Below are 27,798 nucleotides of genomic sequence, written 5' to 3' on the forward strand. Positions count from 1 at the left end.
CACAACCTGTAGGCAGCATAGGAGTTTGACCCCCTCCTCTGATGAGGGATAGTGAGCAGAGACAAATGCCAGGCTCAGGATTTCATTGTTTGATGATGTAAACTGGGAGGAGGAGCTTGCCAGGGTAACGGTGGGTGTGATGTCACCACAGGAAGAAATGTGCCCCTTTTAAACTGAGCAGTTGTTTTCTGCAAGTGTTGCTGGGGAGGAGAAGGTGGAAGCAGGCAGAACTCCATGCATTCTGGCGAGGAGAGGCTGCACCAAGAGACCGGGGGCATGACTGCCTGTTGCTTTGGACCCAAGTTATGAGGGGAGCAACGAGAGACCCTGTTGGGGTGTAACGTTCTGCCCTTCCTCCATCATAGCCCAGGTTGTATGTGTAAGGCACACCATATTTCTTATAGACGCTAGTCTGTTCTGTGCTTTGTTCAAAAGGAACACAAATCCTGGTTAAGCACCAAGAAGACCCCTGGAATCTCAGCAGAGATTGGGGTGGCCAGTAGCATTTTATAATGTATTTTTTGTGTTTTTATATTGTAAAGGGCCCTGAGATTCTCAGATGAAGGGCAATATATAAATGTAATTAATAATAATAATAATAGCAGTTGGTAAAAGGCACTTCTGGCAACTGCGGCTACCTGAGCTGCCAGTGACAGACCTGGATCCAGAAGCAGCCCCAGATTGTGACTCTGCTCTTTCAGGCAGATTGAAACTCCCTCAAGAGCCAGCAGTTGAGCAATTTCTTGGACATGGGAACTGCTCACCCACGGTGCCTTCATTTTGCCAGATCTAGTTGGCCATTGTGAGAATAAGATGCTAGATGGGCCATTGGCCTGATCCAGGAGTCTCTTGTTATGTCCTTAAGGCCTTGCTTTTTCTTCTTCATGACCATAGTTGCTGCTTCTTGAAGTGGAGAAGTGACAATCAGGGAAAGAGGTAAGCATCCCCTCCCGTTGAACAAACCTATTTCCAAAAACTCTTTTTCTTTCTGTTGAGACATGTTACTTCCTGTTTGATTTCTAATCAACAGCAGACAGAAGGTTCTTGACTGACTGGTGATTTCTAATACAAAACAAACAAATTACCTATGCATATTAATCAAGTCTTCTCCTCTAAAATCAGCAAAGCTAAGTATTCAAAACTGAATGTATACAATTACTCAATCTTGGCACATTCACGAGCCACCACTGTTCCTGATACCCATAGTTAATCTTCTCAGGTTTGTGGGAAGAGCTGACACTGCCAATAGTTACTCTTCAGTCATTGGGATGTCAGTCTTCCAAATATCATCTAATAAAGTAAGTCTTGCATATACAAAACTAACATGCAAGGCTTTGTATTCAGGGTTAATTTCGTTCATTTAGCTTGAAAGTGTTCTGCCCAGATGAATAATTGCCTGGTACCTCTTGGTTTCGAGAGCTGAAACATCTTATCTCGGAATGAATTCCCATCTGAGATCCTTTCAAGTTCTTGGCTAGGGTGACACATACATATATCCCCTATGGCTGACAGAAACAGGATAGATTAAAACCCCAAAATGGACCGTGTAATCATGCCAGTGCTTCACCTTGAACATTTTTTGTTTGTTTGTTACCTGGGACTATTCATATAAGGCAGGGATGGAAAACCTGTGGCGTTAAAAAGAGCAGAAATAGAATGCAATAGCAGCTTCTCCAATTGTTATTCTCAGCAATTGGTATACTGCCTCTAACATTGGAGGTACAGCATAACCGTCATGGCTGGTGGCCCTCCAGATGTTATTGCACTCCAACTCCCATCAGGCTCTATCACAATGGTTAGGGATAATGGGAATTGTAGTCCAACAACAGCTGGCAGGCCAAAGGCTCCCTATCCTGATATGGGGAATCCAAATATCACTCCCAGGGTGGATCTACACTCATGGTTTATAACGGTAAGGAAGAAAATAAAAAAATAAAAAATTGTCCAGTAGCACCTTAGAGACCAACTAAGTTTGTTCTGGGTATAAACTTCTTCAGATACTATAAGGTGCTACTGGACAATTTTTTAATTTATTTTGACTGTGTCAGACCAACACAGCTACCTACCTGAATCTAGAACGCTAAGGAAGGGTTAAAGAATGTTTATCTTAAAGAATGTTTATCTTAATGTATTGCTTGTAACATTAATAATGTGTTATTAAAATGTAACACCAGAGGGCACTGCAGAGTAACCAGGAACCAGCAGTAAGTGCAACTGTGTTGTTACAGAGGAATGTTAAGGAGGAACTTTCAGCAGTACTGAATGCCATGTGATGTTTTAGATCGGTATATCTAATATTGTTCTAATAATGTTACAGCAGTTAGGGTAGATCCAGTCCGAATGCTCACTGGTTCTCTGATCACAGAAGCAAATGTTACTGTCAGCTAATCTTGCATGGCTCTGGTTTTACTCTAGGGTATGTAGAGGAGTTCTAGGTGGTTTTCCGACAGCTATAAAATTTGGCTTCCCACATTCAGAACCTCACTGAACTTGGGTCATATTCTGAAAACATTGTATGTTCTTTCTAGTCAGGGTGGTTTTAGGGAGCTGGGATATAGCTTGTGGTGTTAGCACTTGTTAGATTAATGCATTTTACCTGCTTCAAGCCTTTAGAATGGGCCAAGCTATAACTACCGTATTTTTCATCCTATAGGACGCACCGGCCCATAGGATGCACCTAGTTTTTTGGGGGGGAAATAAAGAAAAAAAATTTATTCCCCCCCCCAGCCGCGGCTTCAGTGCGCCCCGCGCTCCGGGCAGCAGGCTGCTATGCGCAGCCTAAGGAGCCCTGCGGGAACTCCTGCGGGCTCCCCAGGCTTGCTGATAGCTTCCTGAAGCCTGAAGAGCAAGAGGGGTCGGTGCGCACCGACCCCTCTCGCTCTCCAAGCTTCAGCGAAAGCCTGCATTCGCCCCATAGGACGCACACAGATTTCCCCTTCATTTTTGGAGGAGAAAAAGTGTGTCCTATAGGGCGAAAAATACGGTAAATATATTCTAATTGTCAGTTAGAAATGGTTTTGTGTAACAACATATGCAACATATCAACCTTGATTCTATTCTTTCTGGAACTTATTAAACACACTCAATCCCTCAAAACACACTCAGAAGGAATCAAATCACCAGAAACCTCTGCTATTTAGAGGATGGCAAGAAATGTGAATGTGTTTGTAAAGGTGTTCAGTAATCAAGCACAAAGGTTTCAGTATAGGTGGCTCTTGTTAGGCCAACTAAAATATTTCAAAGTATTGTGCAAGCTTTCGAGTTCTCTAGATGGCATTTTCTAGGGTGGAGACGTAGCTCCAACCAATAATAGTTGAGGACATAGGGCGGCATTCACCTATTGAGTCCTGTCAGCCAATCCTCTACACATGGACTTCTGCTTGTACAAGAAGGCTTCCCCATCCTTCCTCCATACACTCCCTGCATCCCCCCCCCCCCAAATTGGCTCGGAGGTCAGAAGAACCCCCCAAAAATGTGCACTGGGGAGGAAATGGGGGGATTGTTCCATTTGGCAAGTTGAAATGATTGGTCTAATGGAATGATCACAAGTGTGGCATTGAATTCATCCCACTATTTAACTCTATAATTCCTAATTACTACATTCTGTCCCCACCTAAATCACAACTCACATGAAGTCCTTCAAAGGACAAATAACAAATAACACTTCTCCTCAGGTGTAGGCAGTGCTTTTTTTCTTAAAAAAATGTGTAGGGGTTACTCTCATTTTCCTACTCATATTGAAATACTGTTCCCCAATGAGGCCAAACTTAGATTCACAAAATGTTTAGGGGTATGCGTCCCCCTGCGTCCCCCCAGAAAAAAACACAGAAGTCTCTCTAGCTTGTGGGGTTTCTGTCCATTACTGGGGTCTCTTGACATCCTGATCAGCAGTTTTTGTGAATGGCCCCAAATGTCCAAGTTCAGAATTGTCAGTGATTCTCATGAGCTCAGCTTCTGGGTAATCTCCTTCCTCTTTGGTGACTGCTGTGGTACTTCTGGTATGTCTGTCAGTATAAATGCAGGTATCATTCTTGTTGCCACTGTTACCTTCTTCTTCTTTTTAGTATAAAGCAAGGTTACTCACTTTGTATGCCCAAAACAAGACACTATTTATTCCTGAACAGGCTGACACACAGCATAAGAAAATGTAAAAAAGCACAAGAAGCTTAAGGCTGGAGTCTTAGTTCCAACCCATAATAATTGGAGACAATATTTCATTCTATAACGACAAATTACTACAGTATTGGCTCCATCCTCCTTTGATAGGAAGCAGTACTAGAACTTGTTATCAATGCCTCAGTATGTCAGTGGCTCAGCACAAATAATTTCCCATCTATATCTTCTTCCTTCTATTTTGGCTTTGCAATAGCAAACAGCAGGGACTCCTCTGAAACGAGCCAGTAACCCTATATAGTGAAAATAAAAAGCATTCCAACTTCTGCTAGAGAATTAAGTGCCTGTATGATGTCGAAGAACCTTATTTTAACAAGCAAGATTCTCCATAGCAATGTAACTGCAGATAGGTTTTGTTGTTGAGATCTTTAGTTTTTCTCTGTCAACCACAGACCCCTTCTTTAAAGTATTTGTTCAAAATAGCACATGCCTATTTTGAAACTTTCCATCTGTCATGAACTTCTGCAAACTCTTCTGAAAAGTGCTGAAATATACTAGCTGGCTTCCATTTAATATGTATATGAAATTTAGTTCCTGGGTTTTCTTTCTGTAAACATTCCTGTTAAACATGGACAGATCAATCTATTTCCAGTTTGTTTAATTTTTGCATCTGTTCATTCCATTTTATTTTTGCATCAATCTGCAATTTAAAAAAATAAATACTATTTTTTAAAATAGTACTTAAATATGCATCTTATATCAACACACACATTTCTGAATAGATTTATACTAAAATACATACTTGATACATATTTTATACATCTTGGTACATTTAGTGAGCCAAGAACTACTGTAAAATTCAGAGATCTACAAAACATAAAAAGATTAGATTTGCAAAGTATAAAAAGATTTGTGTATTAGGTTGTAGACATTATTGGCTTAAATGCAGCTAGGTTGTTCTTTTTTCAATTCATATCAAAACTGGGAGAAAATGCAGCAGCATGTAGTATTTCATTTTTTTAAAAAAAACAGGATACAGGATATATATGGCTTGTGGTTAGCTGCCATGTTTGCACCACTTTCCAAACCAGTAGTGGGGGAGAACAAGATGCAGAATAAACAGGAGTGTATACACAGCCTTCGTCTGGGATGCATGAATTAAAATGTTTAAAAATGCAGAGTGAACAAAATTATCCCCAATGTCTAGAAGCTCTTGTATAACTTAAAGAGCTAGGTTGCTATTATTACATTTATTAATTACATTTTTATCCTGTTCTCTTCCAGAGCTCAGGGGAATCCATCCCTTTCCAAGAACCCCTTGAGTTTTCATATGAAACAGAACTATTCAGGTGGATAAAATTTCATGTAGTCTCTGTAAACTTTGGAAGATGCTCTCCAAAGTAGAAGACTGGACAATTAGCACACTGCCATGCATGTCTACATCAGTTCCATTTAATTCTATGGGAGTTGCTCCCAGATAAGTATGTTTAGGAATGCAGCCTTAATAAGCGAGTTCCAACTTTAGTGTACGGTGATCGACACTGGAACAGAAACAAAACAAAACAAAACTGGATGGGGTGTGTGTGTATGTGTGTGTGCACGCACGTGTGTGCGTGCTAGCTTTACATACATGCTGGTGGCTTCTAACCTGACAGTGACTATCCAGAAAAAAAGAGCTGAACATATCAGTTAGCTGAAAAGGCAAATTCAATTCAAGAAATGAGCTGAAAATAAAACAAATCACAAGTCGCAAAATGCATTTTTAAATGGTTAGTCATTTTCAAAATATCATAGTTTAGTCATCCCATCTCAAAAGTGATTTTAAAATAGAATACACACACACACACACACATATATACACACACACACACAGTATATATAAACAGTACACACACACACACACACACACACACACACTAACTAAATGAACAAGGGGTTGAGGCATTATCTGCCCTATTCTTAGTTTTACTGTAGTTTCAGCATTTTGAACCCAACTTGGCTTTCCAATGGGAAGGGTGCAAGGGATTTGGAAAGATGGTCCAGAACAGGGGTGCCTTCCAGATGTTTTAAACTACAATTCTCACCATCCCTGACTATGGCTATGTTGCCCTTTAGATATCAGAAGATGGCTATCATATCTTCTTTCAGTCTTCTCTTTCCAAGGTTAAGCATATCCAACTCCCTCAACTGTTCCTCAGAAGGCTTGGTTTCCAGACCTTGGATAATCTTGGTCACCCTCCTCTGCACACACTCCAGCTTGTCAACATCCTTAAACTGTGCCGCCCAGAACTGAACAGTATTCCAGGTGTTGTCTCACCAAGGCAGAACAGCATTTTTTTGTTGCTGCTGCATCACACTGTTGACTCATGTGGTCTAGTAAGTCCTCTAAATCATTTTCACATGTACTACCGGCAAGCTAGGTGTCCTCCACCTTATACTGGTGCAGCTGGTTGCCCCTGACTACATGTACAACCTTACATGTGTCCCTATTGAAATTCATTTTGCTAGTTCAATAATGCTTGATCAATAATGGTTACTTATTTATAGATAGAGCTTGAATGAGCTTCTTAATACTGTTTCCATTTCTATCCCCTGGCCATGTCCATACTGTATTTCTGATTAGTTATTTCTATATCAAATTCCCTTAAATATGAAATGCAATGCATAAGCTTTATTATTTTAACTGGTGGGTATTTTTAGGCAAGTAATAGCTGTCTTGTTGGCTTGGAGGTTGAAACAGATGGAGAGAACATACTTGGGTCATCTTTTAATGAAGGAAGCAGGGCAGGGGAAGGTCGCCATTTGGGCAACTGAGAGACTTTTGACATTTGGAGAGACATGCTTATGGCTTCCTTCCATCTTTAAATGTGACATGACATTCAGTGATAATAAGGACTAGAGACCTCATTCGTCTAGCAGTGCAGGAAAGCCATCACATTCTCTAATATACGTTAAAATTATGGAGATATTTATTTGAGATCTTCTTTTAAATAACCAACAACGCTGTAGCAAACAGTGACATTCAAATGAACCCATTAAGAGTTGCCAAATCACTAAGGAGATATATATATACTGTGTATTCATGCCACACAGAGATCTTGCCCTGGAAAACAGAGCATCTGACATCCTCAGGCCACCTCATTACTTTGAAGTTATGTGGCCTTGGTTCTGTTGATTAATGTGCCATGATCTTGATTGCCTGAGTTTTTAAAATTTATTTTGCAGTTGGCATTAGCTGAATGCCGATCTAAATAGATAAAGAATGTTCCATATGACCATGTGAAAAGAAAAGTGCTTTTTCTGGAGGTGCCCTGCCACTTCCTATTGCCTGCGTATTTCATCAGGTGCCATCATCATTATTATTTGACAGCCCTTCACCCCAAGGTCCCAGGGCAGGTTACAACAATTAAAAGAGAATGTCAAAAAACAGTTTGAAACAATTTTCTTCAACCCTAGTCAGTCCACCATCCTTTAACACAAAACAAAGAAAAAGAGTTTTGCTGGGGTCATTTCAGGGAAGTAAATCCAAATTATTATTGCAGACACAGTCTTTCTAACTTATTGTAGCTATGCGCTAGTATATTACACTATTACTGCAGCAATCAATGCAATAGTTTGAAATAGCACTTTCACTCTGCAGCTCTCTTTTTAGCTGCTAATAAACTTTCTCAGCAATTTACCTTTGGGGCTAAAATGTCTCAAAGGTAGTGAAGCATGCAGCCTGGCTCACTTTGTATACTGATTAAAAAAACACAACTTAGTCTTAAATTTTCCATGGCAGAACAAATACTTCCCTGCCTCCCATCCAGCTTCCTCACTTATCCCCATGGCTGTTTTATCTGATTGATAAAAAATCTTGTGCACGGCACTGAATGACTAATGTTTGTGCATCTTACATATTAACTTGGTTTTAGAAGTAATTGCATAGAGTTCAGTTTCAATGATCATTGACTCAAGCAAGTATTAAAAGGTGGTCGGTGTGTGTACATGTATACGGATGACACACATGACACATTTATAAACAAGAGTCATTTTATATAATTATGGATGCATAATTAACTGTACATCACAGGTGCCAGCCAATAGCTGATGCTGCAGTGACAGTCCATGCTGCACTCAAAGACACCAATAGTTGTTTTTGTTTTATGGTATTTCAGGCAACCTTGAATTTATGCGGTGGTTACATTATGGGGATAGCACATAAAGCCAAAACTGCATATACTCAAAGCATATTAGGTGCAATAGCAGGTGGGATTTCCAAAGTTTCCCTCCCCCAGACACTCATCCCCTTTTTGCTGCCTTTTAAAAAAAGTTGGGTTTTTTTTTTTGCCAAGCACATTAAACGTGCAAGCTAAATGCATGAATGTTGCAAGTTGCCTGTATAGAACTAGGATTCTATCATCAGCAACTCATCCTTGCAGTTTGAGCCTGGTTATAGAATTTATTTAGAATGGATTTGGTTGGTGGAATACAATGCTACACAGTCTATTTGCCATTGGGTAGGTAAACCAGGTAGGTAGACTAGGTCTTGACCTTACTATACTTCTGCAAGTATCTTGTGATATTTCCGGAGTAAAGGTTTGTAGCACAAACAGATTGCGCATATCCATCCCCGCCCCCGGGTGTTACGTTTGGCAGAAAATCTGTTACACTATATTGTGGCCTACTTCACATGGAACAAACAGCTTTGGCTGGTGGCTCAGCTCTGGCCCTTTCTGGACAGCCTAACTTCTGCGCTATGTGTTCTGGTAGCCTCTAGGCAGTGGCGTAGGAAGGGGTGTGTGGAGGGTGCGGTCCGCCCTGGTTGTCATCACTGAGGGGGGTGACAAAATGGCAAAGGTATCTGTTTTAAAATAAATAAATAAAAATTGGGCTCACGACTTTTTTTTTTAAAAAATAACTCCTGCACCCACCACACACACCCTTCCTATGCCACTGGTAGCTAGGTGAGGCAGGGGGCATTGGGCACCACATGTGCCTGCGCCACGCGGGGCCTGCAACGTTCCTGAGCCACGCGTCTCTCCTGAGGGGGAGGCGGCAGGCAGACTGCCTGCAAGCTCCGCGCTGCTTTTTCGAGCAGCGTGGGCCTTGCGTCTGCCTACTGCCTCGGCCACCCTATAGCTGAGGGGGTGGCTGTGGAGAGGCTCCACACAGCGCGCCCTGCCTTGGCTTGCCCCGCCCCCATGGGCGGCTTGCCCTGCCCCTGGCTGCAGGACACGCACGCCACACCGGGCACCCGAGCAGCTAACTACGCCACTGCCTCTAGGTTACATGACTGTACCACATTATACGTGGGGCTGCTTCTGAAAACAGTCCCGAGACTTCAGCTGGTGCAGAATGCAGTGGTCCCTTTGCTAACCGGGGAAGATGATTTGAACTTAAAACACAAATCCTGGCCTGACTGCACTGGCTGCAAATTAGCCTCTGGGCCCAGTTCAAAGTGCTGTTTTCAACCTATAAAGCCTTACACAGCTCAAGTTGGCAGTACCTCAAGGAGCACCTCTCCCCCTATGAACCCACCCACACCCTGCAGTCATCACCTGAGGCCCTTCTTCATGTGCCCCCTCCGTGAAAGCTTTGGAGGGTGGCAATACAAGCATGGGTCTTTTCTGTGGTGGCTCCCAGCTTGTGGAATACGCTCCTCAGGAATGCTAACAGGAATGCTAATGTCTCCCAGGCCTTTGCCTATGTAAACAATCTATGGCCTTTTAAACTGTGCTGTGGGATATTGTTTTGCTTGTTATTATGATATGCATTTCCATGTTTTTATAATATAAACCACCCTGTGATCCTTGGATGAAGGGCAGTATAGAATTAATGATGATGATGATGATGATGAGAATAATAATAATAATAATAGTAATAATGTGGTTAGTGACTGGAATGCCCCTGGTTTTCTAGAATAATGTGTGAAATTTCCCCCAAGTTTTCACTTTCTAGGACATAAAGATAATTAATCCAATAAAATCATTTTTTTGTATACATTCATCATCCCAACTGAACAATATTAGACATAAGGCCTTTCCTAAATCAGCCAAATTGACAAAGCAAATGGCAAATTAATAAAACTAAAATCCAAGGAAGGCGGAAGCAGTTTCTGAAAACTGGACTGTTCGTATTGAGTGTTTTTGGCTGAAGACAAACAACGTTTCTTGTGTTTAGTCATCCCTGTGGTGAAATATACGTTATTAAACACAGCTGTGCTACATTGGCTTTATTGAGCCCTTGGCCTCTCATTTTGCTTTCACAAAGGCCGAACACCCCCTTTTCAGGATATAACAAATGTGCGCTGCTTTAAAAATATCTCGGGAACAATGAATCAGAGCAGTTAAAATAAGCTCCCTAATACAAAGGGTAAAGCGAATCAATTGCAGAGATCACTCTCACGGCTCTATAGAGAAACCAGTGTTTAGTTAACAGTCACACAGTAGACTTCCTGCCATTGCATATTGCCCTTCTGTTAAATCATCTGGTTGCTGCTCTTTAGTTATTTCGCACCAGCTTTGGAAACTGCCTAAAATGAGTCAAACCATTGGTCCATTTAGCCCAGCAGCTCTCCAGGATTTCAGTTTGGTTCCGTTACTTTTATTGGTTTGTTTAAAGTGGCTGATCATCCCAAAACAATACTGCATATCTAGACAATCTCCAAAAGATGAACAAATGAATTCATTTCAGTGATGATAAGATGCAAGTCCAAATAAGACAAACTGCAAGTAAAGGAAGAAGTAATTCATGAGGCTTCTAATTTTAAAGCGGCAACATCAAACAGTTCTGTCTTCTAGACTACATCAGGGATCATCACCACTCTTTTCTCCTTATTTGTCTTCACACTACCACAAGACTCCTGGCTAAAGTTGGTCAGAGTTTTGAGTGGGAGCATTCCTGTTAGGGGAGACCACCAATGACTAAAAACACAGGCTACATACACACAATCTATACCTTTAAAAAGGGAGGGGGTGGCGCCGCGGTTTAAACCACTGAGCCTCTTGGACTTGCTGATCAGAAGATCGGTGGTTCGAATCCGTGAGATGGGGTGAGCTCCCGTTGCTCTGTCCCAGCTCCTGCCAACCTAGCAGTTCGAAAGCACACCAATGCAAGTAAATAAATCGGTACTGCTGTGGTGGGAAGATAAAAGGCGTTTCTGTACGCTCTGGCTTCTGTTACGGTGTTCCGTTGCACCAGAAGCACCAGAAGCGGTTTAGACAGCTGACCCAGAAGCTGTCTGTAGACAAACGCTGGCTCCCTCAGCCTTAAAGCGAGACGAGCGCCGCAACCCCAGAGTCGCCTTTGGCTGGACTCAACCATCCAGGGGTCCTTTCCCTTTCCCTTTTACATTGAAAGCATGTTTGAAGCACATTCTTTCCTGCAAAGGATTCTGAGCATTGCAGCTTTCTCCTCAAAAAGTGACAACTCCCAGAAACCCTTAACAAACTAAAAAAGGACTTTAGCTTCTTGGGAGCAAAGGTCTGTCAATTGTGATTATTTCGGTTCAAGAAGGAATGCATGTTCTGATTAGCCACAAGGGGGAACTGCTGGCCTGGGAACGAGACCAGGCTGCTCTCTCAGCAAGCTTAAGACCTGTAGAGGCTGACTAACCTCTGGGATGCTCTAAGCGCATAACTCAGCATTACCAGCCATAGGTGACTGCCCGTTGCTTCAGCTGGCAGTTACCATTGGATTTCTGGCCAGAGTCTTTGTTAGCAGGAAACCAGGGAACAATGGATGTGTAGATTGCACACATGAGGCTGCTAATGGAGAGGCGGGGAGAGCCTGCCTCAGTTTTTGGCAAGTGTCTGGTGACAACAGCCTACCCTTCAACAGTGACTTACAATGCAAATATACACACGAGGATAAACAAAGGCTGCGGTCCCATGAATACTTACCTAAAGCCAACTGAACACAATGGGAATTCACTCTGAGTGAACGTGTATCGAATCAGGAAGCATGCTAACAAAGGCCGAATTGACAACAGAAACCCCAAATATTTCTGGGTTGCTAGAGTATGAATACTGCACATCATCTGAGCATTGGGGGGATGATTTAACCGACCTGCCTATTGTTGCCGCTTTTCAATCCTAAAGTGCCCCTGTAGTTTTTATGCTGCTACTGCTACAGAGCAATAGAGCAACTCCTCTAATATATAGACGATTCTCTGTGCTTAAAACAGCACCACCTTCATAATATTTCAGCAGGGTACCAAAACGCTTGGCACCAAAATGATTTGATTCTGCTTATTTACTTGTTTATTTTATGGAGGTATAAACCATTTCATGGCCAGAGGCTCTTAAAGCAGTGTATAGTAATATGTAAAACACAAAAAATAGGCTTTAAAAACAACAAAACCATTCTTACAGTTGTACAATTAATATTCCATAAAATGGCTGAGTCACACTTCAGGAGAAAGGTCTTCATTATGCGAAAACTAACAAATGCATCACCACAGCAGGACTGGGAAGGGTTAGTCACAAAGGACCTAAAGAGCCTAGTATCTGGAGGAACAGGCTGGGAGAGGAAATGGTCTCGCCACACTTGAACCCTAGAGGCAGCATCCATCCACTGAACTGTCAACCAGAGATTAAGATCTGAGTCCTGCCCAGGGTTCATGTTCACTCAACCCCACCTGCCTGATGTAACTGAGGGCCCACCCAGAAGTCTCCAAATATTGCACAAGACTCCAGATACATGTGCGGACCCAAGAGACACTCCATACTGGGGAAACGTAGAGTCTGCCTGGATCTGCAGAGCCTTCTCCAATACAGGAGAGCCCAGTCTGGCACATTCTACTCATGTAAAAACACCAGGCAGGCCCCACAAATAACCCAGAGATGCATTTTAAATAAAAAGAAGACATTCTACTCATGTAAAAACACGCTGATTCCCAGACCATCTGCGGGCCGAATTTAGAAGGCGATTGGGCTGGATCCGGCCCCTGGGTCTTAGTTTGCCTACCCATGACCTACAATTCTGAGGCTGTATCTTATACCATATTCTTGTGTCCTCTCCAGTCCTATGCTCACCTCCCCCATCCCTGTCGCTTTTCTTCTGGCTGATTATACGGAATAAATGATGCCTGTTTCTATTTTAACCAGTTTTCCTGCTTCATCTATTGTGTGTATCTTTGCAGTGGGTGGAAACAGCAAGAGCAAGGAGCTGAGTAAATGGAAGGGATGGTTTGGGGAAGTGTTACTCTATTTATATGCAGTGAAGTGCAAAAAAGGGGGGTTGTATTTTATTCCTTTCATATGCAATATTTGTGGGGTGGGGGAGTGGATTTCAGCCACTTTATCTCCAGGCAAGAAAATGCCAAAGCAAAGCGAACTTGGCCTGAAAAGGTTTTCAGAAAAGTGAGCAGCTGTAACTTAGAATGAGGCATAGCTTTTGTTGTTGCTGCTAGCCATAGTGCCTTAACACAGTGGCCAAGAGGGAGACTTCCGGGTTAGCGCCTCTGGCAATGGCGGAATTCCTCTGATTGGGAGGAATTTACTCCGTGGAAACAGGGTCTGGCCACCACGGCCACCTTTTGTAAATAGATTGAAGCAAAGACACTGCAAGCTAAGGTCTTGGAAAGTCTTCCGCAAAGGATTAAACTTCCATCGATTAAAACTATTAAACCCCCCTTGGAAGCAGGAGAAGAGGGGGGAAATTTTGGATCGCGCAAGCCTGCAGGAGAGAGTGATGAAAATTAAATCACCACCGCTCTGAACTGGAAAGGGGCTGCCAGTAAGATTGACGTTTTGAAGTTCATTGGCTGTGAATAGAACGTATCTTGACAGTTAGCTAAATAAGAGAAATATATTGTTTCCATTGTCCTCTTCTGCGTTTAAAAAGGAGGAAAAGTAACTGAAAATTGAAACTATATTTACTGTTTGAACTGTGCTTAAAAGGATTGACACAAATAGAAACTGTTTCCCTCTAGAGGGAGCCTTTTAAACTGTTATAAGATCTGAGCTGGGGGAACCAGCTGCAAGATAAGAGACTGTGAGAATCAGGGATTGACCTTGGATTATTTGAGAATGTCGACAGAAGAAGCTTTAGTGATTGCATTATGCAAGATAAGTCACTCGTTGGAACAACTCCACAAAAAGACAGATGTTATGACTACTAAAATTGATAATTTGGGACAAAAAGTGACTAACTTGGGACAAAAAGTGACTAATTTGGGACAAAAAGTGAACATAAATACAGAAATTATTCAGGATCTGATACAGGAATCTACTTTGACAGGGCAAACTATCGAGAAGGCGAAGGAGAAAGTTGCTGTTGTTGAACCTAAAGTAATACAAGTGGGAGCCCCAGCCTTACAGAGGCAAATTGAGGACTATAAGTTGAGGCCTTTTATGATTGAATATAGAAAAAGTCAGATTTTGAGGATCGGAGCCCTGCGTGGACTGGAGAAGGAAAGTTGGATAGATCCCTTCATGCAGGGATTTACTGACTTTTGGGATTTGGACTTGGGTCGTGAGGAGATTGGAGCTGTGGGGGCCTTTAGATTTGGAGGAATTTTGAAATATGTCCTGAAATATCTTATGGATTTTAGATTTAACCATGGAGATTTGGTTGACCTGTCAAGAAGGAATAAAAGCATTGCTAGGTTGGAGCTTCCCCGAGATCTGCTCTTCAGTATCAAAGGAAGGAAAATAAGAAAAAGATCAGTAGAAGACAAAGTAAAGTGCCTGTATAAATATGAAGAAGACCTGCAGAAGGGACTTGGAAAAGAGTTAAGAACCTCAGACAGAAGATCACCAGGTTGATGGACTATATGGAATTGACGAATGACTGGCAGTATCCGAGACCAGGGAGAAGAGATGGTGGAAGAAGATTGGAAAAAGTTTAAAGTTTATTTTTATAAATAGAAATATTGTAAAATTACTGAGTGTTAGAAAAATGTTGGAATGAAATCTTATGGCTTTAGTAGAAATGTTATAAGGAGTTAAGCATAAATAAGCATTATAGTATTAATGGAAACTAAGGGTAAAAATAAGTTAAGATATTTATATGACAGAAAATAGAGAAAGATGGAAAGGAATTGCTGAAACAATTAATAGAAGTGGAATACAAAAAGGGAGGTGAGAGGAGGTCGATGAAACAAGGGTATGAAAGATAGAGTACTGAAATGGTATGATGTTGGGAAAGATGGAGGGCACAAGGAGAAGGGGGCGACAGAGGACGAGATGGTTGGATAGTGTTTTCGAGGTTACCAGCATGAGTCTGACCAAGCTGCAGGGGGCAGTGGAGGACAGGAGTGCCTGGCGTTCTCTGGTCCATGGGGTCACGAAGAGTCGGACACGACTAAACGACTAAACAACAACAACAACAAATGTTTTTAAATTGTTTTTGTTTTGTTTAGGTCAATGTGTTAATGTTGTGTTTTGTATTGTTTATATATTGTATTGTATTGTTTTTTCCCTTTCTTGTTTTTTTTCTTTTTGTCTTTTTTCTTCTCTTTCATTTTTATAAGTTTTAAAAGTAATAAATATTATTTAAAAAAAAAACACACAGTGGCCAAGAGGAAAGGGAGCATTGGAATAGATGCTAAGGGTGGAAGGACCTGGAGTGAGAATCAATGGAGGGATCAGAACACACCATGAAATATTTCAGGGTTTGCTACTGAATTGGGGCTGGTACCTGAACAACAGGGCTCCAAGGTCATTCATAGGCATGCAGCAGTCAGGGGATGAGGATATGCCCTTTTCTGGACTGGTAACTGATTAAGGAGTAGAAAGGAAAAATCAGGAATAAACTGGACTGTTCTCACAATGGAGAGATGTGAGATGTAGATGATACCAGTTGGCTGGAGCATGGTGCTTATGATGCCATATTGCAGGTTTGATCCCCATATAGGGTAGCTGCATATTTCTGCATTGCAGCAGGTTGGACTAGATGATCCTCGGGATCCCTTCCAGTTCTGTGATTCTATGATTTAGGGTGCCAACTCCCAGAAGGGATTGTGAAGCGCTCCAGAAGGAGATCACCAGACTGACTGAAAAGGCAACAGAATGGCAAATGCAGCTTAATATACATTTGTGTAAAGTTATGTGAGTTGGAGCAATTATTTTTTTTAAAGCAATATTAACTTCACATATTCACTGATGGCATCTGAGCTGGAAAAAGATATTGGACCTCATTGGGGGAAAAGATAGAAAATAAAACTGCCAATATTGTAATGTCTTTATACAGATCTGTGGTTTGACCACAGTTGGAGTACTGTGTACAGTTTGGGTAGTTGCATCTCAAAATACATCTTGTTGGGCCGGCAAAAGTGCAAAAAAGAGCAGTGAAAATGATCATGGGGCTGGAGCAGCTCCCCAAATTCCCACACGCTCTCCAACAGATGGGGTCAGTAGAGTTGGCTATTTTGCTCCAAAGGTGGGGATGCAAGGACCCATGGTGAATGACCTTGAGGAGATTCTTGCATAAATGTCCAGAAACTAATTTGAATGATATTCCTGTATTTCATTCCAATCTTCAGCTAAGAGTGTTGGTCTCAAATCTTGTTCCCCCAGCTTTTAAAGCTTTCTTGGGAGCCTGTCATTGCTGATTCTTAGGGTTGCCATATTTCAAAAAGTGAAAATCCAGATACAAAAGTTGTTGAGTTTTGAGGGGTTTTTTTTAAACTCCAAAAAATTTAAAGTTTTTGAACTGTTTTTAAGGATATTGGCCAAAATATAAACTTACGATTCTAATACAGAATATATTTGAGATATTCCTTTAAAAATAAAAATAAAATAGCAAGCTGTTGGGAGACCCAAGCTTCAAATGGGGACTGTGATCTTGTAGCTTGAGATGGCTGGATAATGAGGGGAAGAATCAGATGAATCTGGAGCCAATTATGATGGACATTTTGCAATTTTTCTTGAGGCTGCTCACCTCACAGTTCGATTTGGCTATTATTGTTGCATTGATCTAGTGGCTGGAGACATTCCCCTCAGTCTTTTGGATATGGATCAGTGGAAACAAACACTGGCATTTTCTTAAGTTGGCAGCAAATCTTCATTCCCTTTATTCACTGGCAGCTACAGCCACACTTTTTCTCAGTACTGGCTTGTATCAGAAACGCTGAAGGAGAAAAGGGACATGGGGCTTGCCATTTATGCCTCCTCAGTTTTAGACTAATTTTTAAGAATGAACACGTTTCCAGGACATTTAGAATGAAGAAGGAACCTCAGATCTTTCAGGATGATCCTGAGTTTAAATGAGCAGCATACTGTGTTCATCAGCCTTCCACAAGCAGGCACCTTCTCTAAGTTTTGGACCACAATTTATGTTTCTCTGGCCTCTGGCCACACTGGCTGAGTCTCAGGACAGACAAAAGACAGCATCTCTTTGCACAACACATAGTTCTATTGTGGAACTCACTCTCAAAGGAGGAGATGATGACCACCAACATGGACGGCTTGAAAAGAGGATCAGACTGATTCATGGAGGATCAGACTATCAGGGACTACTTGCTACAATGGCAAGGCTCTGCCTCCTCAGTCAGAAGCAGTGTGCCTCTGAATACTAGTTACGGGAAACCACAGGAGGGGAGAGTGCTATTGTGCTCAGATCCTGCTTGCAGGTTTCTGATAGGCATCTGGTTGGCCATTGTGAGAGCAGGAAACTGGCTGGAGGGCCATTGGTCTGATCTAGCAGGCTCTTCTTATTTTCTTATGATGGGCACATATGGAGGGCACTGGGTTGGGGAAGCCTGCTGTACATACTCCGTTGATGATACATTTGGTTAGTCGTTTTCCTTGGATCTAGCTTGCTGATGTAATTAATTTCTACTTAGCCCAGTTAAAACACACATTACTTTGAACGGGACCGTGCTGGTCATAATCCACCCTCGCTCCTGGGATACTCATTTTAGTGTGATCATTAAACTTTTGAAAATCTATGGGATGGTACCCCAAATGACTTCATGAAAAAATCCTTGTTTCTTTATATTGTGGTTCCAACCTGTCTGTGACTCTTTTTATGTTCTGAAATTGGATTGTTTTGCTCATCCGTCTAATTCAAAAGTCAGCTGTCAAGATGAGCTCAATTGCAAATAAAAAACTAATACAAAATCCTTCCCTTGCTGTTATAGTTCAATAGTCTTACAATTGCACCTTGACTATATGGTGGGGAAATTGGGAGTGTGTGTGTGTGTGTGTGTGAGAGAGAGAGAGAGAGAGAGAGAGAGTGAGAGAATGAGATCCTTCTTGCTTTGATAAGACACCTTTGGATAGCTGAGTATTTGCACCTTGGAGACAATGTTATTACCTAGCAGTTGTTCCAAGTTTGATCTGTTTTGCTCTTATATGCTTTTCAAATTGTACAGTCTTCCAAATGACCCTCAGAGTCCCTTTCTGATCTACAATTCTATTGTTCTATGAAATGATTGTATCTAAAGTGGTGTCTGCTTGCTGTGGGTTCCACTGTCAAGTTCAAATTGTGGAGAGTCCACAAGCTCTGAGATGGTGCCAGCGCAAAGCGAGCCTATTCGTTACTATGACCCCAAGCTGTTAAAATTTCATTTTGATTGGCTTGGTTTAAAAGATGATAAGTGAAGTTGAAAAAGCTGCATCAAAGAGGCCAGTTCCTCCCCTCCTTTCCAGCCTTGAATGGTCAACACTTGGTATAATTACAGAAACCAAGTTGAATAGTAAGGAGCTGTGTCTCAATATTTGTCAAAAGAAGGTGGATGATTGATCACTATAGTAAGAGTCAAGAAGACATTGCCCGCTCCGGCTCACTTCAGATTGCCTAATGGCTCTGTCTGGCTTGGTCAAGAAACATTTCACACAGCTTCTGGCTCAACATGTCAAGATAGCCTCCAGAGATGTCTCCAGAGATGAAATGAGATCAGAGAGCAGAAACAAGGCAGAATCTGGGAATGAGGGAAGAGGTTAGCAGTCGAGGAAGCCATTCCTGGGGGAAAGGGAGTTATCTGCATGTCTGCTGTCTGGGTTGGCACTCTCAGGCACCAGCCAAGGCCCAGGCAAGGGGTCCACTGCAAACCCTGGAAGCCCCATGGCCCTGTTGCTCCTCCCCTTGCTGTCATTGCCCTTCCTTAGTAAGTGAGTGACAAGGAGCAGCAACCTCTGCTCACCTCTCCTTCTGAGCAACTGTGTGGATTGGGCCCAGAGGAAGGCAGGTAGTGAGAACCACTCAAGATGTATTGCCCAATAGCCCTCAAATCATGGAGCCAGCATTAGTCAGAAGTTATAGATTCAGAGCCGAATGACAGATGCATAGGCAGGGAGTAAACCAAGACCTGTGGCTGATGAGTCTGCTTGGCCACTGTGAGAACAGGATGCTGGACTACATGGGCCACTGGCCTGATCCAGCAGGCTCTTCTTATGCCAGTGGGCCTTGGCAGACCACCTAATTATTTTTCTGACTGTGGTGGCAATTGTAATGTGCTGTGCTAGCTGCTGCATCATTGCATTTATTATTATTTCTTTTATTTCTTATATATTGTATTTGATTGCATTACAATATGAATCCCATAGGGACACCATAGGTTATTTAATAAAATACAGTAAAAATAAAATAAAAGAAGCAATACAAATACAAGTAAAAATCAATATGACTATTTAATGGGGTAGATGTACCCTCTACTGTCTTCCGGACGTACTGTGGTCTGAATGAAGTAGAACACAGTTTAGGAACCCCTGCATTACGCTATACTTGCTAATGTAAAAGGTTTTAGTGCTAGGGTTTTATAGATGCCTTTTGCGACACAAGCTTATCCCCATTAATTGCAGGGCATAGATTAACAGATGTGGGCCATGTTGCTAGCAGGAATTGTGCAAACACTGCATATGCTTTCCGCCTAGAAAAATAACATGACACAATTCCAACCGAGATTGTTAATAAGTAATTTTCAGCGGGTTCTGTTGTATCCCAGGGAGAATCGACCAATATATCTTTTATGAATCATCAGGAATCATGTTTGCAGGGCACATGTTGTGGACTCCAGCCCTGTCGAAATATAAATAAGACCTGAATGTGATGCCACTGCTTTCCTGGTGAAGTAGACCGTTTTGCCAGTGTGGCTGCTGCAGAACCTATGCATTTGAGGCAAGATGAACGTTGTGCTTCCTTTCCCTGGGTTTCAGATGATGTGTGGAACTCTGCCATTAGCTGGAAGCAGCCTGAACAGCAGGGCTGGAAATCTGCCCTCCACTCTCCCTCTTTCCCAGTCTTGTTGCAGCCCTGGCACTTAACATCTGCTTCTTTAGACAGTCGCAACATCCTGATAAATCCAAACTGTTCTGACACTGAGGTCAATCCCACTTGTACTTTCAGTTTCTAACTCTTTTTTTATTTTCAAAGATACATATAACATAGTTTATTTATACGCATCCTTCATACCTGCTGGGGCAAATTTCAGTTGTGTTTGGGTATGAATATTGAAGTTTCCACTAGGGCTTGTTTCCACTAGAAGCCACACATTCACACATGTCCTCTCTTGGGGTGTCTGCATGCCCATCCAGGGGCATTTTTAAAAAAGAATTTAATGCAAATGTCTGTGATTTGGGGTAGCACAAGGGGTTGCTCGTGTAGGGGCTTTCTATATTTACAAATGAAGACTTAAACCCAAAATGGAGACGCAGGAAGCACTTGTTGTGCACTAGGTTCTAGTGAAATAAACTTTGTTGAAGAGGGCATGAGGCTTTGTGAGGCTAAGCATAATTAGAAGATACCCTGTGGGTAAGAAAGGGCAGAAGAAAGAATAGCAGAAGATGATTCTGTTTTAAATTGCTTCCTTTCACCAAAGTTCTGACCTTTATATATGTGTTCTTTGTAGGTATTTCATACTAATGCTAAAAGGTGAACAAAAGCTTTTCAGAATTCTAAATGCAAAAAAGCTAAAAAAAAGTACAATTCATTGTTAGGCAATGAAGGCTAATGAAAGAGCATCTTCAAAGCAGACAGGGTGGCAACACTGACATTGTCTAGCTGCTCTGGAGTTAAGAGATCATAAATGGTTATATATGAAAAGTAAGAAAGTTCAGGACAGTTTCTTTTCATACACTTTGACATTTTCCGATGCCCTATTCTACTGAGCATTTAATCAAGCAAAGTGATAGGAATCGAGGCTATAACCTTTGGTTATTGAGCAATACATATCCAATCTGGAAATGGTCATCATCTAGGGATGAAGAATCCATCTGACCATCTTCCCTGGGAAATTCTTATGCAGAGAGTATTTTCCCCAAGGAAACATGCCCCTATTTTGAGTGCAAATTAGTCTTCCTTTGTTTCCAGTCCTGGATCTTGGAAATGTAAATCTGATATATTTTCCTTGGCGGTATTTTTGGGATGATTCCCATTCAAGAGAAGACTTAAGATGATGAGTGAATGTAGCCAAACCAGTCCCAACTGGCCATGTTAGGACCATGGTACCAATTAGGACTCAAAGGGGCACATGGGGGGGGGAGGGGTGAAGTTACTTCATCTCCACCAGTTGGAACATTCCTATGGGGGGCGGACACTTGAAATTGATGCTTAGAATTGATATGATAGCAAAATCTCTTGGCAGATTTGTAGACTTACAGAGCAACCCAGGAAGCCAGTGTCATTTATACTGGGGGCACATTATGCCAATGTAACCCACCCCATTCCAAATTCCATTCAGAAGTGGGGCTACCAGCTGAGCTCGACAGAAGGAAAACAAGCCTTTCAAAATAAAGAGTTTTTGTCATGTCACCGAGCTGAATAGGGACTGGAATAGGGGTAAGTCTCTCCCTGTCCCACCGCTCCCCTAGAACATTCATTTTCCAGGACTTATCCTGGCCTCAGCTCAGCTGGCTGAACCCTGGCTGAGCCAGGATAGAGGACTTTAGACACCATATCTCCATTGCCTAGGCCTCTGGCTTTTTTTTTAGATAGCCATAATGGCATATCGTGACCCAGTACAGTTATTGGAAGTGGTAAAAGAGTCTCATGTGGCATGAGATTATTGGCGACTAAATACTGACCTACAAGTGGTGATATTTGAAAAAGCTACTTAGCTACATCCTGCAATTGTTGGTATCTTGAATGCTCCAGTTGGAACCAGCCTAAAGGGTAGAAAGAGCCCACCTTTGACTCCTAGCTGCAGCAGCAACTGCTATATTTGCCAAGTATTACATGTAAGCACCGACTGCACAATGTAACAGGTATTTTCTTCTTTATTATCTACATATTGATCCATTTCCCGAACCGGAGACACTGCAGGCAAACGTGATAGCTTCAATAACTTCTTTCCTAACAGCGACACCTTCCCCGCTGCCTTTGTTCTGCTCCGTGAGGTCTTACAAATAATGGCAATATAATTCTTCTGCACTCGGCAACCACTATGAAATGGACCATATAAATCAATTGTCAGCACTGTGACTCGCAAGTTAAGAAGCTCCCGGCTCCAAGTCCCACATCAGAACATCCAATTTGGACAAAGTGGCTTAAGGATAGTGCCGCACAGATGTAAGAAGTCCTTCGGTTGACAGTTTACGCCGAGATCCTTTTCTGTGGCTATTGTCCTTTTGCAAAAGCAGATTTATGACACTATTTGGAGTATGGAATAAGTGAAGCGCCAGCCGATTCCATCCCAACCGCTCCCGCCTGACTTGTACCTTAATAGACTGGAACTAGGGCGGCAACTGCTGCATCAGAAGAGGCAGTTGCTGCAGTTCTAGCAAAGTGTTTGGACTTAACTTTGCATTGGACAAATATTTACATACAACAAAATTGCAGTGCTTTCCCCTAATATGGTTTGAACGTAGCTTTGCTCGGACAATCAAAATCAAATGATATATGGATCCCAGAAATACACTTCATGAAAAAGAGAGTAGATAACTAAGATGGTCATGAAAGTGACCCATTCTACCTGGTTGTGTTACTCCCCAGTATGACCTCAAGTCAAGCCTCAATGAGTGAATCACATATTTTCCCCAGGTGGTAGACTCTAATGACTTATACACAAACAAGAGTTTGTAAACTCAAGAGTTGCTTTTGCAGAATCTGACTCTGTTACGCTGAATGTCCCCAAGAGTGATTATTTTACAAAAATCTAAATGAAGCCATTCAGGGAGTGTAATTTGAAGTGCTTTTTCTTTGGTTGCAGTATTTGATTTCTTTCTCTGAATATTCTGGGCATGTGAAACGCCAAGCAGTCCACGGTAATGTCACATTAATGTAGTGCGGCATGCTGGTGTCATCCATCAGATCTTACAGCTGGCACATTAAATTATGTCTTTTGTAGGCATTGCTTCAACAGGTCCCAATGCCACTGGTTGTAAGATGAAGAACTGCATAATGATAGGTAGCTAAAGACAGCATCTTTTTTTTAAATGGGAGATGGCTTAACTTGCAAAGTTAGAGCATGACCCAGGTTGCAATGCTACATGGAAGTGCAGGGGGAGTTGTATTTGCAAACACTTGCCGTGTTTCTTAAGTGTGTGTTGTTGTTGGTGATCATCCTAAAGGATTGGTAAAAGAGTGTCATTGCAAGTCCCAGGACTTATGTACACTTATGCTTTCCAAGTACAGATCCACACTGTAAAGTTACGTGTGCAACCACTCTTTTATTGTCCCGGAGCTTTCCCTGAGGAAACCTGCTCTTTGCCACCAAATCGGAGCAAGCAGCAATCCATTGAAAACCTGAATGGACATTGGTGGTCTTCAGCTTTAAAGAGTGGGTTTTCATAGAGAAAGCACTGGGGTGCAAAAAGAGTGATCATAGAGCTTTAAATCACAGAGTTGTGCCTGAAAAGCGCAGGGCAAAAGGTACGTAAGCATGGACAAGCCTCCAGACCTCAGTAGGCTCAATGATACCTGTCCAGGAATGAAGGAATGAAGCAGCATAGATGGATGTGTGCAGAAGAGAGAAAAGGTGTGTGGGATATCCATACTTTCCAGGTTGGCATGTATCTAGAATGCTTATTCAGGTATTCCTAAATCTCTCATGAAGGATGATGAAGGGCAAGAACTAATGTGTTATCTTGTTCCCATTGCTCTTCCTGATTTTTCAGGGTTCTAAATCACACAGTAGCCTACATGTGTACAGCAGGATCCCCACTGCAAAAGTTATTCCTCCAACTCATGAGGAATTTAAAACAGATCAGTAAGGTTGTTGTGGAGCTTATTAAAAAATGCAGAGTGTCTTTCCTGGTCGTTTCTCAAAAATAATGCAGCAGTTAGAACTGATGCACAAGAGTGTAGTGCCTTGCAATCAGGAGTGTTTTTATGGGTTGGACAATGGGGCTGAACCCCAGATCTATGTAAGATTCCAGATCTCCTGCCCTGATCCTCTTTAACCCCTTTACTTATAGGGTTCTGGGTGTGCTGCAAAATGTAGGACCTCAGCTACCTGCCAATTGCATTTATCCAGAGCACTCCATGCATTTATGAAGATTTGTGTTGTGGGCTTGTGCACCGGGTCCTTTGAGTGATACCCCGACTGCAGTCATCAAAGGTTCAGTCTCTGTTCGTGGCAGTTAAGTTTTATGAATAAAAATAAAGAAATAAATAATTGATAATTCACCTCAAATAGGAAAATGTCACAGACTAACAAGACAACGAAAAAGACTTCTCACTGAGCAGAGCACTCAACTTTGGCCCTTACTAGAAGGTTCTCAAATGGCCTTTGCTTCTAGTTTGTGAAAACAGGCTCTGCAAAGCATTTTATGTCTTGATGAAAGAATTCAAAGGGTTCTATCTGAAGACAGTCTTGCCATCTTTCAAAGCTGCTTTAGACAATTAATTCTGTGGGCCAGATCATTTTGTATGCATATGTGAGTTGATGTAGTTTCTAGGGGGTTGTGGTGAACTTCCAGTCAAAGTTGCAGTAAACGCTTATGAAGTTTTTTCCTTGAAGAAACTTGTCACAGTCTGACCTTTATATGCCTTTTGAAGCTTTTTATTCCAACATAATTCTTAATGGTTTATTTAATTCAATGCCTGTCTTAGGGAGTGCCATTACTGCGTTGTATTTTGTTAATATTTTCAGATTTTTGTGGTTGAATCCTATGTTTATTTATTTTCTTTACTTTGAGGCAAGTCCCTCTCTGTCCATTGTATCATTATTTTGTTAGTTCCTTTTCTGTTGAATTTTAGCTAACACTTTTGGGAATTTATCACTGTACCCTTGCTTTATCTGCTGTTTTGCTTCTTTCTGGAATGTCTGGTTGCTATTTTAAATAAATATGCAGGATGGCAGACTCAGTTAAGAAATGGAGAGTATAATTATTTAAAGAATAATGGTAATACTCTGGCATCGCAAGGTCATATTTCAGTCAGACTATGACAAGCTGAGTAGTGCAGCACTGATTTGACCTCTTTGGTACACACTGAAAGCCATCAAACCCATCAAACCCTCAAGATACAACATGCCACTGTTTTGGCTTCATTATGAGAATCAACCCTGGGAGAGGGAGAACATGTGAAATGACCATGTCCCTGGAGTCCTTGTGGTAAGGGGAACAACCAGCACAAGTCTTGGAAGTTCAGTGGTACCTTAGAGGGAAGAAATCATGTTATGAGTTGGGTTCAATACATCACTTCCATTTGAGATAATCCAGGCTGAATGGTTTCTTACATAACTCAGAGAACACACTTCCTTAATGAGAGAAGCTTCACTGCAATTGCTGACACGTATGGAAGTGGAAAGGTCGAACCCTGAATTAAAAAGTCTGTTTTCCATTTTCATTATGTATTTTATAAGCTAAATCCTTCCATTTTTAATAGATGAAAGATGAATTTGTTTTGTAAAACAGCTTCAGGTTTTAATATCCAAAGGAGTCACTAGATTAGTGAGTAACTGCATTGGAAAAGACTTGTGCATCATCTTAGTTTCAAGTGACCTTTCCTTGGGATGCTTCCTGTACTCCCAGCTGCATGTTACAGCATGCAATCAGGAGCACACAAAGCTACTTTTTGGATGAGCCCCAAGTATACAATGTGATGATCAATTCACTTAAAAGTTAAGTGTTCCTATCTGAATAGGTCTATGCATGTAGTTAGCTTCTTTCCAATAAATATTGGAATAATTGGAATAATAAAGGTTACATCTTAGTGTGTGGACAACATTCACTGTGAGATGGTAATGATACAAAACAGAGATAGTCAATATGTAGGTGTTTCAATGCTTTCCTTGAACAGAGCTACAGTAGTGTTATTAGAAATCATGTATATGTAAATATTAGAGATGTACTCCAGAAAAAGTTTGGTGGACCTGGATTTCACTCTCTCTCTCTGTGTGTGCCCAGATTTCCACCTAACATCTCCCAAACCCATCTTGGTTCTCTCATACTGATAAGACATGAGAGATTACAGGGCTGGGCTTAGACTTCTAGGACTGCTGTGGTCATGGCACCTATCAGTGCTGGAGCTCTTTTTGCAGCCTACCATATCCCTGAAGTTTTCTGGATGCCCACCGGAACCCTCTAGATTCTAATGAAATCTCCAACACAGTGTGGCACAACTCTACCATGAGTAGAACTGCGAATCCATTCCCCCCACAAAAAAACCAGTCAGCCACAGAGTACTTTTTCTTTTCACAGAGAGGTCTTGCATTGGATAAGTTTCTGGAATGCCTTCTTGAAATCTTCGTTAAAGATTGTGTAAATCAGGGGGTTAACAAGAGAATTAATATATCCCAACCATGTCAGAAAATTATTCATTTCTTCTGAAATCTGACATCTTTCACAGGTATTGACAACCACCTCCTTCACAAAGAAGGGGAGCCAGCAGATCACAAAGGCACCCAAAATTAAGCCAAGGGTAGTTGCTGCCTTTCTCTCTCTCGTGGTAGAAATCCGTTGTCTCTTCCATCCCTTTTCATTCTTGGACTCAGAAGTGGGGCTTCGCAGGGAGATATGCATTCTGTCCAAATCTCCTGAACGGCTAGATGCTTTCCCTTTTGTGCATGATGCTGAGGAAGCTGGCTGGCAGCTTTTCTCAGCTCCTTCCAGGAGACCCTGTCCATTCGCCTCCTCTTTGAGAACACGACTCACGCTCCTCCTGTGAAAAGTCTTAGCTGCCTTGTATATTTTGTAGTAAAGGATCAGAATCAATGCCAGCGGGATATAAAAGGCTCCAAACGTGGAGTAGATGGTAAAAACAATGTGGTCGTGCTTAATGATGCACTCGTCATCTCTGCTGGCAGCCTGGTGCCGCCAAAACAACGGCGGCATTGAAATGAAGACAGAAATGACCCACATGACGGCAATCATGATGCCTGCCCGCTTAGGGGTTCTCTTCCTGGCATACTCCACAGCATCTGTGATTGCTCGGTAGCGATCCAAAGCGATGGCTGAGAGATGCAAGATGGAACAGGTGCAGCAGGTAATGTCAACGCTGAGCCAAAGGTCGCACATCACCTGGCCCATGATCCAGGTCTCTTTGACAATGTAGACGATGCTGAAGGGCATGACTAGGATGGCAACCAGAAAATCAGTGACTGCCAAGGAGCAAATTAAATAATTGGCAGGGTGGTGGAGCTTTCGGGTCACAATTATGGCAGTCATCACTAGAGAGTTGATGATAGTTGTCATCACTGCTAGCACAGAAAGTGTAAGAGAAACCAGAATCTTGGGTGTTACTTTCTTAAGTAGTTTTTCTGATGTGTCATTTTGTTCCAATGTATAATTTTGTTCAGTAAAGTTCAGGAAATCCATGATTGCCTTCCAGGCGATTTTTATCTAACGAATATACCTGTAGAGAAGTAAAAACAGT

General features: G+C 41.9%; 1 protein-coding gene and 1 long non-coding RNA gene across 4 annotated transcripts in view; one reads left to right on the top strand and one right to left on the bottom strand.

The window, feature by feature from the left end:
- Positions 1-14: 14 nt before the first annotated feature.
- On the top strand, positions 15-5,684 carry LOC307215545. The gene is made up of 3 exons (XR_013838565.1): positions 15-370; positions 895-936; positions 5,398-5,684. It is a non-coding gene; the product is annotated as an uncharacterized lncRNA (long non-coding RNA).
- A 16,554-nt stretch (positions 5,685-22,238) lies between these two features.
- HTR1F (5-hydroxytryptamine receptor 1F) overlaps positions 22,239-27,798 on the bottom strand; it is a 111,279-nt gene continuing 105,719 nt past the window's right edge. For all 3 annotated transcript variants that reach the window (XM_079974843.1, XM_079974845.1, XM_079974844.1), the window contains exon 3: positions 22,239-27,777. In XM_079974843.1, the coding sequence (XP_079830969.1) occupies positions 26,619-27,740 (1,122 nt within the window). In that variant the 5' untranslated portion in view covers positions 27,741-27,777 and the 3' untranslated portion in view covers positions 22,239-26,618. The remainder of the gene's footprint in view (positions 27,778-27,798) is intronic.

The sequence above is a fragment of the Podarcis cretensis genome (assembly GCF_951804945.1).
Source record: "Podarcis cretensis genome assembly, chromosome: 4".
In the NCBI taxonomy this organism is placed as follows: Eukaryota; Metazoa; Chordata; class Lepidosauria; order Squamata; family Lacertidae; genus Podarcis; species Podarcis cretensis.